Source organism: Ixodes scapularis, unplaced genomic scaffold (genome assembly GCF_016920785.2).
Source record: "Ixodes scapularis isolate PalLabHiFi unplaced genomic scaffold, ASM1692078v2 PGA_scaffold9__187_contigs__length_104089568, whole genome shotgun sequence".
Lineage (NCBI taxonomy): Eukaryota > Metazoa > Arthropoda > Arachnida > Ixodida > Ixodidae > Ixodes > Ixodes scapularis.
In genome coordinates, this window is record NW_024609884.1 from 57,536,042 (window position 1) to 57,551,069 (window position 15,028).

Sequence of the window (15,028 nt, forward strand, 5' to 3'; positions counted from 1 at the left end):
ATAAAAAAAATTCTGTTTTTGCACGCGTTTGTACTTTGTGGCAGAACACTTGCATCTTAGTATATCTTAAAGCCCCATCTTGGTTGCGGTTCTTCTTTTTTCTGGGCAAACTCTTTAACGCGAGCAGGTGCAGGTTACCATAGCAACAACGTTCGAGCCCCAGAAAGCAGAGTCGAATCGTCGACGAGCACACGGAGGAGGGGGTCTGCCCCTTTTTTCATCACTTTTTTGTACTGCACCGCCTGTCTGCTGCTGTGCCAACGCATTGTCGAACCTAGTCGAACCCTGCCACAGTGGCGGTGGAAAGACGTGAAGGTAACATATTCAAATCACCTTTCGCGATGCATTTATGCTGCCAGATATGGTACGCCAGCAACGACATACAACGTTCCGGCGGGATGGCCGCTAGTGGTAGCAGCTGCGACGCACGCGCAAGCGCAACGAGAAAGCGCGTGATCTGTACCGAGGGTTCCCGAAACCATCTGCCGTCCTGGCGCTGTGCGTTTTGCAACAGGTCTATTCTGACACTTCTGAAGTAAAACTGATTTCGCCTACATGTCCTAGTTATTGTGTAAAAACAAAATATTGTCATTTCTGGCACCCCTCAACTCACACTCCCAGCCTTCAGGGTCATACCTGGTCGCACTCCTAGCGACGTAATTCGGGGTGCCAAGCAGCTTCCAAAGTGCTCTCTCGGGGGTGCTTCCTCTCCCTCTCCCTGCTGACATTAGCAGGGGTTATGCAGCAGCTTAGAGTTAACTGAGGTCACGCAAGCTTCTCGCCTTAGTTCCTTCGGCTGCCACTCGTGGCTGCAAGTGGGGGAAAAAAAGCTCGATTTTTGCTTTGCAATTATGCAGCGGAATCTCAACATTTTTATTAATGAAGGAGATGTTTTCTCTATCCTCCGGGACACGATAAACAACGTAAAAATGATAAGATGCAAATTCTTTTAATCTTAAAATTATTGCACCCCCCCCCCCCCTTAAAGGGACAGACACCCCCCAAAATATTTTTTAATTTTTTTTTTTGCCAGGCGATTTATTATGGTGTCGGAAGACTACCCAACCAATATTTTTCTACAGCATCGCGCATCTTTTTAATAAAGTAAAAAAACGCAACTGCTCGAAACTGGAACTGGACTGGGGAGGAAGAAGAAATATAGACAAGGAGAAAGTTATCGTGACTGTGCAATTTGTCTTTTTTTTTTTTTAATCAACATATTTGCAATTTTTTAGAAGCCACAAAACATGGGTATCATATTTTCTGTTTATTTTTAGTAAGTATTGAGTGTGTGCTTTCGATGGGGGACCCACAACTTTGGCTATCTTTGGTGGTATACTCTCTTTCACCTTGTGTTGTACCGCAGGAAAGGCTACAAGCGCGAGCTCCTTGCTCTATGGCAAACCTTGGCGGCACAAGCTCTCGTGCACCAAGGGCAGCTGCCAACACTATGAGCTCGCACTTCTAGCCTTCGCTGCGGTACAACATTAGGTGAAATGGAGTATACACCAACTCAACTCTGTGACGTCACGGCGCGGTGGTGGCGCGTCGGTCGCACTTCCGGTCTGGGGCTGTGGGCAGAAGTCCCCACGCCAGACGTGTATTCCTGCGTTGTTTTGAAAGGAACCAGACAAAAACCTGCCTTCTCGTCAAAACGCCGCGACTGGGGCCGTACCAAAAGTGTCGAGAAAGGTTTGAAGGTCAGTTTTCACGTGCTCGGTTTGTCCGAGAATCTGGATGTGTGCCGTGAAAAGGGAAAAGCAGACGCCGTCGGACAACGATTGCTTGGGCGGGAAGCACTTTGGGTTGAATTCACGGATACTTGTGTTCATCAGTTTTATTTGTTTTGTTCCAACATGAACGCCAGAAAACCGTCAAGTTGTGCGGACCCCCTGTGGACTACGTTCAGTGCGTCTTCAAGTTCAAACGGCCGCCTGATTGTTCGAATTGTCGTCTGCTCTTTCAAACGTTTCTGCTTGTAGTCTGCTCTCTTAGACGACGCCGGTCCGTAGACCAAATGCTGGCCCGGTACTTGTGATAAGAAGTGAGTGAAGGCCTCAAAAGACTTAAATTTGAAGGTTGGTAAGCAGGCTCGATGTAAACAGTAGATACAAGGAGATGTTGGTCATTGTTACCAGTGACCAACACCGACTTGTTATGCCTAATTCAGTTGGTCCGATTCTGCTTGTGATTTTCAGTATCGTCGTCGACCATCTCAGCTGCGGTTCACGCTTTTGCAGCCCGAGCGGCGTCGCGACTGAAAATTCCGAGCGAAATATCATCATGCGAATCACGCTTTAGCGTACAATCTGCGGCGTCCACGCGGAATGAATCGCCACATGTCACATTATTCACGCGAAGTTTTGCGGTGTAACGAGCCTCGGTAATTTCGCTGACGCCGCTCAAGATAGTCCGACATCGCCAGGAAGACGTACAACCAACAATTCGAACGCGAAAAAGGGCAGGGGGACTCGCACCGACGCCGACGACATCGCATTTCAATGGTTTGTTTATGGGCGACGGCGAGCTTTTTGCCCACACCCCCATCGCGCATGCGCGGCGCCGGTGGCGTCCGCTAGGGGCGCTCCGGTTTGTTTGTAAACATGAGTTGGTGTATAGTCTCTAAACCATAGAAAACAGCACGTAACCCCAGGGAAGAGGGTGAGCACAACTCAAACTGGCCAGTTCTCGATCGGCAGTTTTCGGGAGGAAAGAAAACGAATTTCAAGTCAAATTGTATTCCGGGTGGTTCGGCTCTCATATGTCATGTACAAATAAAAACCTTGGCAAGCGCAAATACCCTGTCAGTGTCCCTTTAAGCAGGGTACAAAATCCATTTTGTCATAACGATGTATAGTTTAAAAGCTGCATGTTTATGGGGTCTGCTGTTCTATATTGCACAGTATGTTTGGGTCTACAAATATGGGCATGCGACTTTCCAAAGTCGTAGTACTGCAAAATAAAGAAACAAAAGCTGATAAAACCTGTTTACTTTTTGAGCAACCACCGCGGCACTCACTCCCCCTTCGACTTCTTTTTCTTCTTCTTCTTGGGCGCGTCTGCAACCTCATCAACCTCGCCCTCTGCAGCATCACCATTCAGCTTTTCCAACACTGCAGCACCACCATTCAGCTTTTTCAACGCGGGCAAATTGTCTTCCTCGGCATGTTTCTTCTTTTTCTTCTTCTTCTTGGGAGGGGCATTGGCATCCTCATCGTCCAGGGTAGCGTCCGCATCGAGACTTTGCTCTAACTCCCGCTTGACCTTCCCTTTCTTCTCTTTCGCGGGAGTGTCTACAGTGGCGCTGTCCTCCAGCTCCTTCTTCAGCTTCAGCTTCTTATCTTTCTTTTTCTTCTTCTTCAGAGTGGCTGCCTCTGCAGTAACCTGGACAGAAGATAAATGCCAGTGAGTTTCACCTCTAACCAAGTGGGGGAACAGCCCTGATAAAAGAGGAATATAGTCGACTCGGTAATTCAAGGTTCTTTTATTCAAACTTTTGGTTAGTTTTAAGCAGGGATGTGGCCCCAGCAATCGCACATACAGGTCTATGGGAAAAAAGTGCACAATCATTCTAAGTATAACCTCAAAGACTGGTTAATTCAAAGGATATTTTTTGCATGCTAGAAGAGTCGGGCAAGCACACCATGCACACGGGTGTATCTCGAAACAACCCATTCCGATTTGAACCCTTCTCGTTTGAACCCATTTGCGAAACGCCCTTCGCGTTTTCACCTTTCACATTTCAACCCTTTCTCATTTATACCCCTCTCATTTGAACCCATTCTGATCTGAACCCTTCTCGTTAGAACCCATTCGCAAAACACCCTTCGCGTTTCGAGCCTTTCTCGTTGGAACCTGTTCTCATTTGAACACCGTATTTGAACAACGCGCTCAGAACAAAGGGCAATGAGGTACAGAAAGGAGGAACAGTTGAGGATGAAGGGTGAAGATGAAGCGAAGGTGGTACACAGGATGCTGCAAAGTGGCCACATATCGTGCATAGCCCATGAAACAATTTTCCTTATGCTTGCATGCCGCCCCGAGCCTGTTGACGTAGCTACCTGGGCACATGGTGACGTGGTTTCAAAAGTGCTAGAGGTGTTTCGCTACTGAATTTCTCCTCTGGCACTGTTGATGTCCGTCTTGTGGAGCGGATGGATCATTGTGCTCGTCGTGTGTTATTGCTTGTAAGTTCCGAAACATGATGCAGTGATGTGATTGTTGCGCCAAACTGCGTCAAGAGGCGAACCCTGTTACATCCTGCTACATTTTGCCAAAATATGGGTAATCTGCGCCAAGCCTGCGCCAAAAGACCAATTTTGGTCGTCTTTCAAAACCGAAACTAAACTGAGTACCGTAACTGAGCATGCATGAGCTAGGTAGCGCAAGCGGCCGCCCAGCAGAAAGTACCCTGTATCAATCGTCCATCCGGTCTTGCATAGTTTTTCTCGCCACCTCTCGTTTCACGCTCTCGTCGTTCCTTTGTCTCGTCTCGCGTCTTTTTAAAAACTATTTCAACGATAGACGTGGGCGTGTGTTGACGCTTCAGTGCTTCAGTCGTCGTACAAGGCGCTCCAAGCACATATTTGACCCTGACTCGCAATGTCTTGTTTTGACCTGACTCGATCAGGTTTTTTTTGTTTTTTTTTCTGTGTGTTTAGCTTGTACCTCGCCTGCTGGCCGGTCAAGCACTTGCCGCTGGACTGTTTTTTTGTCGTATGCTGGACAATTACATTTTGCATACAATTTTGGGAACCAGTTGGCGACGGGGCGGAGTGGCATGGTGTATGTTTCGATCGAACAGCCATCTACGCTCGCGCGACGAAGTATGTGCAAATGCAAGCTGCCGAAGTTGCCCTCATGTGCATGCGAACATGACTGCACGACAGAGGCACCAGTCGGGACGCTTGCAACCCATTTTTTTACGTTTGCTTACTTTTGACGAAAATCTGGCACGTCGGGAACCAGTAAAACGGTGGCAAGCGGTTTTTCGGAATTGCTCGGCAACGGCCACAGCACTGTTCACTTGTGGGATGTTTCTTTGAAGACATTGAAAGTGGTAATTCATTACTAGCCAAAGGCAAAGCGAGGCTTGCAGCAGCCTTGTAGAAAGTTTTGAAAAGCAAAAAGCAAAAAGAAAAGCGCCCGGTAGTCTTAATGCACCTTTGTCTTGTATACAATTTTGCATTGCAGTGCAGTAGTTACGTGTTTCATCAGTCGGAGACAGCTTCCATTTATTATATTATATAGCTACTGTAGTGAACCTAATGCTGTGATATCTACTAATAAGCTGGTCATTTTCAAATAAATTTTAATATGTGCAGTTTCGTTCTAATTTATCTATAAAGGCACATATATATGTATAATTTAACTGAAGCATTGCGAAATGTGTCATGTCATTGGCATTTCAGTTACATGTTGAAAGACTCCCAGGTGGCCGAACTTGACCATATTTGTCTATTGCGGCGAGCGAAGTGTCCTTCGTTCGTCCAGCACTTAAAACAAATGTGTTTATTTTTCCAAGAATATCTGCTCCAAAAGCCACTTTTGCTGCTCCGAAACACTGTTTTGGCTGCTCCAAAACACTGTTTTACCTGCTCCAAAGGCGATTTTTGCTGCTCCAAAACACCGTATTGGCTGCTCCAAAACGGCTTGGGCCAATCACATCACTGATGATGTTGGATTAATTCAAGTTCGGTGGTTACGTGGAGAATGCGAATTTTATATACATAGTCTTTGAGATGAGCACGTCTACGCCGAGGGCTGTTCATTGCTCCAATGCTGGGGGTGTGCACTCCATAACGCGTTGGTTTTCTCGAAATGTACAGGTGCAGATGTTGCTTGGCTTGAGGGCTTTCTTACCAGGCACAGCTTTTTTTCTTTATTTCAGTCGTGAATCATCGGATGCAAATTATGCTCATCTGGCATGCCCTGTGCGGATACCGAATTATTTACAACCGATGCTGGAGTGGTCCTACAGATCTATGATCATTGTGTATTTGCCTATGTGTCGTCCGTCATGGGTGTAGGAAAAAATGTCCCCGGAAAAAAAGGCCCCAGGCGGGAAGTAGGAAAAAATGTCCCCAAAGGATTCTCTATCTCTGGGTGTCCCTGATCCTCATGGCCTTCGGGCGGTTCGGTCATATGTTCATGGGAAAAAAAAAACGGCCCCAACAAATAAGGAAATATAAGATTACCCAAGGTACACATCGCGACACTGTTAGCGCGAACACGACATTGCCGCATTTTCACATTTTACTTAGAAAGAGTATTAGTGGGAACGAAATTTTACCATCTGCATTATATCCCCAAATGAGCACTTTCAATACCTATGATAACATTGATGACAAACTTTCGTTTCTATGAGAAAAAAAACTCGATCATTTTGTTTGGTTTTGGCTAGAAGTATTATAAATGTTTATTTCACAATTAAAAAAAAAATTGGGTTTTGGCAAATTCATCAATTTGGTTTCCAAAATACTCCACAATGGATTATATCGGTTGCTTTGTGCGACTTCCAGTCTCCCTTTCTACCTCTAGGTGGGTCAGGTCATTTGTGACCGAACAATGGCAGGACCGCCCGAAGGCCATGAGAATGGCCTTCGGGCAGTGAAAACCCAGTGACAGAGAACACTTTGGGGACATTTTTTCCTACTTTCCACCTGGGGCCTTTTTTTCCGGAACCCGTCCGTCATGCCGTGGATTGGCATGAACTCTAGATGTCATTCTCCAAATTGCATTTCAAGGGGCAATAAAGCTTCAGATGCCTGGACGGGTGTAGCACGATTGGCCCGCGTGCAGAATCCGTCGCAAAAGCCCCGCTTCATTAGCCCCACGTTTCGAAAACCCCGCATTCAATTACCCCGTCCCGTATTTCCCGCGTGCCAAAAACTCCGTCCTCACTGCCCCGTAGCCCCCCCTATTCACGCTTCAACCAGCATTGTTCCCTGTCTTAGTAATCTGTTGAGTGCCTACTAAGGGTCTTGTAATTGAAATAAAAAAATTAAATACGGTTAACTTCAATTGCCGAAAAATTTAGAATGACGTCCAAGTGGTCAAAATCATAAATCTGCATCACCTGCGACAAACAAACTCAGATGCAGGTTTATAAAATTTATCTACCTAGATGGGTACAAATATATATTTTTTTTGAACGACATAAGAATGGAACTGGTGTTTGGAGCTGCGATAAATATGGTGCCATGAGCTGCAGTTTAACAGTTTTGACAGAACCCACTTTGTCGGAACTGTCAATCCGCGCATGCTTCAGAGTTGACGAAAGCTTCGGTTCAATACATATTGATAATAGCTGTAACTTTAAATGTTTTGCGAGTGAATGATATTTTCTACATATTTTCTCTTCTAGCGCCGCAAGACGTGAATGTGTTTAGTGCACGCCTGAAGAACTGAAGCTTTAATCAGTTACTCATTACTTGAGTACCGGGTACCTAATGATTTCGTTACACAGGCTGGCGTGCACACTGTCTCTTGGTTAAAAGCAGAATGCTCCGCCACCACGTTGAGGGCCCGCTAACTGACACGGGGGATTCGCGTCATGAGCTTCTGAAACTGGGGCTTCTGAAAGCCGGACAAAAAGGACAGGGTGTTTGCCGCGAGGTATTTGACACGGGGCTTTTGACATTGGGTGCTTTCGTGCACCACCCACCTGGACTTCATCATGTCATTGGTTCCTTTATTTGGGTTTCCCGTGAGTGTATGCTGAAATTATTGTTTTCCCCTAGCCTGATCATGTACATGGTTAAAATGAGAAAAGTCGTTTTGAGAATGGTCAAAACCAGAAAATATGTTTGTTGTAAGTTTGAAATGGAGAAAGGTTAAAATGAGAAAAAGTATCTTTGAGAATGGTTGAAACCAGAAAGTATGTTTTGAGAAAGTTCGAAAAAGGACAGGTTAAAGTGAGAAAAGTAGTTTTGAGAATGGTCAAAACCCGAGAGTGTGTTTTGAGAATGGTTTAAGTGAGAAAGGGAAAAAAGCGAAAGTTGTTTTGCGCTGGGTTGAAATGAGAAGGTGAAAACGAGAACGTAGAAATGCAAACGGATTCAAATGAGAACCACCCATGCACCCATTATCATTTTATCTGTGTGCACGGTTGAGAAGGGGGAATGAGCGCAGTATGCGACTAAACTGCCAGGTGACCAAGCCAAGCGAGCATGGTTGAGGGCGCGTGCGTCGTGGCACCGCCCCAATGCGAATTATGGAGGCGAGCGTGACAGCGCAGTGCCTACAGCCAACGAAGTTTAGTTTGGGGCATCACCCAGGCCTTATTATGAGATGTTTTGTCCATCGAATATATTGGTCTACAAACATGCCGTGGTCTATGATCTGCTTGCGGACCAAAAGTTTGAAGCTTTTTCGTTGTCTCCGTGGGTTTAAAATTATTGCGAGTCAACTGTAACCTGAATATTCCCAGCCGTCCTTACCTCAGCTAGAGCGTCCGTCATGACATCCACATTCTTGCGTGGAATGTCCCCAGTCTCGTAGAACTTCAGTCGATCTTCAACTTGTTCCTTCAGTCTCTGGCCAAAAATGGTAGTCGGCAGGTCTGCAACATTAACCAATATTCATCAATCTATTGCCCCGTACCTAAAATCTCGAAGAAACGTCCACACAGAGTGCAGAGATAAATGGGAGAAGATATTGATTTGGGAGGGGGGGATTATCTTTAACATGCCGGCATCTGCAACTAACTCGCATGATACGGCAAGCAATGTCGCAGACATGCAGTTATTGCAAGCAGTGGTGGTTCAGCCAGTTAAAGGGACAATGAAGACAATTTTATTTAATATTTTTAAATGGTGTTTATAGGCTTCTTGGGAACCTAGGATGCTGCCCAATTTTTTTGCAGACATTTCTGACGCGTATTTCTGTGCCTACAAAAGTAAAGAGATTGAAACTGAACAATCTCCATTCTCATTTCTGGGCCTCCGAAAACGGAGGTGACATAGGGAGTGACGTCCGGTGTGAATAGTCGGTATCGGTAGTATTTAGGAGATCGAGACTCTGGTTACCGCGGTGGCTTATAGCAGCGCGGTCGTTTCGTCGAATCTGTCAACATGGACAACAATGCCGCTCTAGCGAGCAAGTTCGGGGCTTCCGTTCAGTGACCGAACACCAACGGAACGGGAATATGTGTGTGGTGGCCTACGCCACCACCCGACGGAGACCGCCCAGCCGGTAACGAGCGGCCACAGGCTCCGAAGCAGTTAGCAAAATTCGCGCGGGCGAGACGAGAGCGGCGCGTTGCCGAAGGACAAGGACGCGCTAAAGTTGAGGCTTCGGCGAGTTGGTACATACTTCGGAATTAAAAACAGCGCGAAAAGACGAGGACCAGACAAAGAAGTAACACTGACGCAGCGAGGGAGATGCCGAGGGGAAATCGTCGGCGACAAAGCCGTTCTGGAACCGGTTCTCCCGCGGGGGACGCTCCTTAGGAAGGAGAAAATAAACAGCACCATTTTTGGTTTTCACCAAAGTCGGACGCCCTCTTTTCATCGTCACTGGTCTTCAGTCGACCGTTAAAACAGCCATCTACCTCGCACAAATTTGGCATGACTACCATTTTGCAGAATCCTTCGAGTACAGTGTTCCCAAAGTAAACACGACACCGACACCTGACACCAAAACCAAACGTCTCCCGAGTGTTTTTTTTTTTTAATTTTATTTTGTTTGCCCATAGTATAAATCGGACCACAAATGATTACTAAACCGTAAATAAAACAGCATAATTGTTTTTCTCTTTGCTGCGCTGGATGCGAAACTGGCAACGAGCAGTTGCCAGGTTCGCATCCAGTGCAGCAAAGAGAAAAACAATTATGCTGTTTTATTTACGGTTTAGTAATCATTTGTGGTCTGATTTATACTTTTCATGGTTATTCAAGCAGAAATTGGAACAGTATTCCTAAAATTGCGTACCAAAATGTGACCGAGGGCACGTCTCTCGTTTCGACCAATCGCTGACGCGTCTCTTGTGACGTCGCGCTTCTTGGCCGCGCATCGGTCACGTGAGCTCCGCTTCTCCTGGCTTTTCCCACAACTCTCGGGGCGTCGCCCCAGTCGATCCCGGTACGATTATTACCGCGACTGTTTCATTGATATGCGTGGTACACAAGCGCCGGTTTCGGTTGAAATTTGGGCAACGTTGCCAGAGACAACCCTGGAACCCAGTTCAATCGCCAAAAAGATATCCGAAATTGCCTTCATTGTCCCTTTAAGAGTTGGAGCCATTTTTGGAGCAGAAAAAAATCTCGTTGTTAAGCACCTTTGTATCAGAAAAAATCACTTTTTGAAGCAGGACATACGTAATTTTAGAGGAATTAGGTGCACTTCCCTATTTGTGATGCCAGCATGCATTCATGCAATCAGTTGCGTGATGCCCATTATACTGTACTATATAGTTGGTGACAGGTTAAAGGGCAACTCCGCTTTATTTTTGCTTTTGAAAGAACAATGCAGTCTCCTTACGTATCACCGAGGAAGACCACACGTCAAATATTATAACATAGTTCTGTCTAAATGTTTCTTAAACGGTCCAGCAAACTTTGCAACTCGCCAAGTTGCCGAAATCGGCTGACTCGAGCAGGCGAATTGAGGCACAACCAACAGCACAGTCAAGGCTACGGAGTGGGTATAGCCAACATTGAGCTGAACGTCAACACCATTGCCCACTTTAGCTTGTTTTTACTTCTTCAGGCAAGCGTAACGGGTGATGTAAGCAACATTTCCTGTTGGCGCTCAGCGGTGTCCACATGATGGCGTAATATGCCTGCGCAGCGCGCTTCTTGGGAGTCATCCAGCCGCCCCGCCGTCTCCCACATCACAACTGCTGTCTTCGTCTCACCGTTTGTGATTGCTGTTTCTCAGAACTTCGTCCACACTACGGACACTATGTGCGCAGACTTTTGCCGCAGTTGTGCAGATGTGCTCGAATGTCGTAGACACCAAAACGTGGTAAAGAGTGCGGTGCACACGACACTTGTGCCTGGAACATGCCCATCCCAATCGTGCCCGTCACTGCGTGGAGGGTCACATGACATCTGGCACCACGTGATAGCCATGTTTCTGGCAGCCCGAGGCCAATGTTGCCGGACGGAGCTGAAGTTTCGGTTTCTGCTCGAGTTTAAAATTAGGTTTAAAAATATATCCTATTTTTCGCGAAGCAAATCACGTAGTGTCTTTTACTAGGGCTTTTTAATGCGAAGTCATTATCCCGAAATCTTCGGAATTCAGCAGACTTGACCTTTAAGAGAAAATTAAAGTTCCTCCCACCTCTTTCCACTTTAACACAGGGAATGCTGGAGAGGAGACCACCTCCTCTTCCGCGTTCGCTCTGCTAAAGTGGATAGAGGTGGGAGGAGCTTCCTTTTTACCCTTAACCAGTCACAGACTATAGTCAAATTTCCCTTCGACTGCTGTGCAGCTGTGCCATAAACTTAGTCAAATGAGTGTTCTGTTTCCATTGGTGCTAGTAGACAAAGGTTAGCAGGATTGATGTAAGCGTGCAAACTATAACCATTGAAGGGTCGATGTAGTGTACCAATTAAACTCTAGATTAGGCATCTCCAAACACTTTGGCTAAGGGGCCGGATTAGGGATCTGTCCCGGTCTCGAAGGTGCCGGAAAATAGACAAGATTACATAAATGAGAAAATTTTAAATAAATAAGCCTAATTATGCATTTAAATACAAAAATAAAAGATAAAACAAAACTAGAAAACAAATGTAAAGTGGTTGAGAACATATACCTTATTTTTAAATGCCATATGTTGCTAATTATGACATTACAAAATAATTGTGACCCAGAGAACTCGGCAGGCATAAATAAAAGTGCATCCTATATTAACACAGGGCAGAAGACTAGTGAGAATGCTAAATCTGATGATGAGAACATGCAAGCTACGACAGATGAATGTTATACAGACATCCGAGATGTGATTGGCCAAAGCCATTTTGGAGCACCTTTCGGAGCAGCCAAAACTGTTTTGGAGCAGCAAATGTGGCCTTGGAGCAACCAAAAGCAAATGTGGCCTTGGAGCAACCAAAAGCAAATGTGGCCTTGGAGCAACCAAAACAATGTTTTGGAGCAGCAAAACTGGCATTTGGAGCAGCCAAGACTTGCCATGAAATTAATATTCTCTCAAATCTACTTCCAAAACCAAATAAATTAGGGAGATAACCTTATCAGCAAAGAGTGCCAGGAAAATAATTTATGCCACCCATGGGCTCAAATACCAGTTGTATGGCATCCATTCCTCAACCAGTCTTTGTCATACTGACGGCACCTCAGCCGAGATTACGACCCATCAAACAGAAACCCATAAATGACGATAAATGGCGAGACTAAAACAGAAGGTTAGCATGCAACACACAGCGCAAGAAATTGAAGAAAAAAAAAAGGAATTTTTGGACACTTTTAGTGACACATACCGCTAAAACAGTCGATCCTGGAAGCTAAGGAGCACTTGTTAGCCAAATAACGGGAAATTCGGCCTTTGTTCTTGGTCCCTGCCCGGCCGATATATGTTGAGTGGAAGATCAGGCCATACTTGGGAGTGTTCCCTCTTGTCTTCAGAGCACTGCCGAAAAAATATCCATTGTACCAGACACTTTTCAACAAAGATGAGAAGCGGTTACCGAAAGAGTGCCTTCTCAGCCCCCAGGATCTGGACAGTTGATGCCGGGTACTTGGCAAGGTTAGTCAGGCTCCCTGCGTGTGAAATAAGCCTGGCACCCACCTGCACCGCAAAAAAATGATTGCATTTCCACGAGGTGAATGATGTTGATTGGGGCAAAGCTCTGGTGGTGCTGATGATACTGATTTTATTGTTCATAGGTAGTGCTGATATTTTTTTTTATTGCTCATAGGTATTGCAGAGTTCCGGGTTGCGTTTAGACTTCATTATTACTGCTTTATGGTCGGTGAAATGCAGAGCCAGTGGTTCATCTAGCGCAGTGGTCTCAAACTCATTACAGCGTGGGGGCCAGATATCCCACACCGGGAAGACCGAGGGCCAACGTTAGTCGGAAAGGGAGGGGGGGGGGGAGAGTCTAACGATTTGAAGGAGAAGAGACTTTGTGCTCTATGTTTTTTGTAAACTCAGTTTTCACGGGGACATTTTTAGATCTGATTTGTTTATATGACTGCTCTGGGCCTTGACTTGATGCGATAACGATAATTAAAATAACACCTCCCCGCCAACGTGCTCGCATTTGAATAGAACAAGAGAGCAGGTACACTGTCGTTCCAGTTCTTCAAATTAACCAAGGAATTAACCAAGCTCAACATGTCTCTAAACACAACCAGTTAATTTGGCAGCTTCTATTTTCCTCACGATACAACACCCATACTTGTCTTTTAACAGCTACATTTACTTTAAAAGGCGAGAATCCCTTGCTCGTAGCTTCATCTTCGATAAGTGCTCCTGCTGATCGAGAGTTTGCGCAGCCAAGATGCATCCTTCAACAAAAAGTATGTGCTTGCAGCCTAGCAGCGAAATTGTTGTAAATTAAAAAAAAAAAAAGTTGGGAAGAAAAAGATAAAGCGAAACAAAGGGCAAATGAACACCGACAAGTATAAATTTCGTGAATATGTTAAAGGAGCATAGTTATACCTTTCGCGCGAAAATGAATCTGCGAGATGTGATCACTATGGAGCCACTTCGAGCGTTCGAGACATATGAACTGGGACTCGTAGCTGGTTGCCTGCGGGCTGCATGCGGCCCGCGAGTTTGAGACCTCTGATCTAGCGAATCAGCTTAGATCCGCTAGAAGCCGTGGGAACGCATCTCCACTGCTTAAGTCAACGGTCCATGTCAGAAAGAGAATGTGTGGTATGGAACGTGGTTATATACGCATTTGAGCATTTGACCGCAGCGCCCTCTTGTCTATAAACGTTGAGCCAATGCATGCGATTATATAAGCACTTAACCGCAGCGCCCTCTCCTGTATAGACATTGAGCGGCTACATGCAATGTTTCATCCATGACAGAAACCCCAGCTCTTGGGTTACTACCACATCTCAGAGCCCCCTACTAGTCCCGCAGTCGTGGCCGAGTGGCCGAGTGGTTAAGGCGATGGACTAAAAATCCATTGGGGTCTCCCCGCACAGGTTTGAATCCTGTCGACTGCGCAAACATTTTTTCTTTCTATGTGAGCACAGACGCCGGCCGGACGGACGGACAGACGAGGCTAGACCCAAGGAGCCTCGCCCCTAAAAAAAGTGCAATTAAATTGCAAGGAGACAGCCACCCCACCAGAGCTTCAAGCATGAAAAGACTGGGTTTTACTGACAAACAGAATACTGAAGAGCACTCTCTAACATGAGAGACCGAGCTTCACTCTAAAAAGAATGCATACTGGTGTTCCTGATATCATCATTCAACTGCAGTATTACTGCTGGTTCATCCTGCACGAACAATAGCACAGTTGTTGAATGCAAGTGCTGGTAATAGGGTGCAAGCAGTTCCTTGGGAAAAAAAAAAAAAAAAGAACTACTGCGATTGCACCGCAGGAAGGTGGTCGAAAACAAGCAAGAAAACCCAGCAAGCATGTTGTCAGCTCCGACAGGGTGAGAGGGAAGCACTACTCGGGAACACCCAAGACAATGCAGCAGTCGTGCAACCTTTCGGGATTTAAGAAAAAGGTCAAGGTACTGCCCATGGACTTGACGCCATAAGGCCGCTCGGATGTTGCTGCTTACCGTCTCGCCAATGAGGGTTGCCAAGTTGGGCGCAATATCGTGCATCTTGGTCTTGAGGTACTCCATGAGCTCCTTGCGGTAGTCGGCCAGAGAAATCACTCGTGAGGCAAACATTTCAATGTTAATCAGGTCAATCGGTGAAATGTCCATCCCTAGCCATCACAAAGGGAGAAAACAAAGTGGCTTAGGAAAATAGGTTTTCTTCAGTCAGGTTAAGCTATGCTTACACTGCAATCCAATATCTTTGCAAGACAGCAAGTCTGCTTGGCGTACTGTCACCACAGCCAAATACCATATTTACTCGCATAATTTG

The 15,028-nt window shown here is 45.9% G+C and overlaps 1 protein-coding gene and 1 non-coding gene across 2 annotated transcripts in view; one reads left to right on the forward strand and one right to left on the reverse strand.

Moving 5' to 3' along the window:
* Positions 1-2,973: 2,973 nt before the first annotated feature.
* LOC8053482 (nucleolar protein 56) overlaps positions 2,974-15,028 on the reverse strand; it is a 37,167-nt gene continuing 25,112 nt past the window's right edge. Inside the window, exons 6-10 of the mRNA XM_002434650.5 lie at positions 14,716-14,867; positions 12,651-12,751; positions 12,444-12,592; positions 8,442-8,563; positions 2,974-3,384 (exon numbers count right to left, since the gene is read on the reverse strand). Coding sequence (XP_002434695.2) covers positions 3,016-3,384; positions 8,442-8,563; positions 12,444-12,592; positions 12,651-12,751; positions 14,716-14,867 — 893 coding nt within the window. The 3' untranslated portion in view covers positions 2,974-3,015. The remainder of the gene's footprint in view (positions 3,385-8,441; positions 8,564-12,443; positions 12,593-12,650; positions 12,752-14,715; positions 14,868-15,028) is intronic.
* Positions 14,062-14,145, forward strand: Trnaf-aaa. The gene has a single exon. It is a non-coding gene; the product is annotated as a tRNA-Phe (tRNA).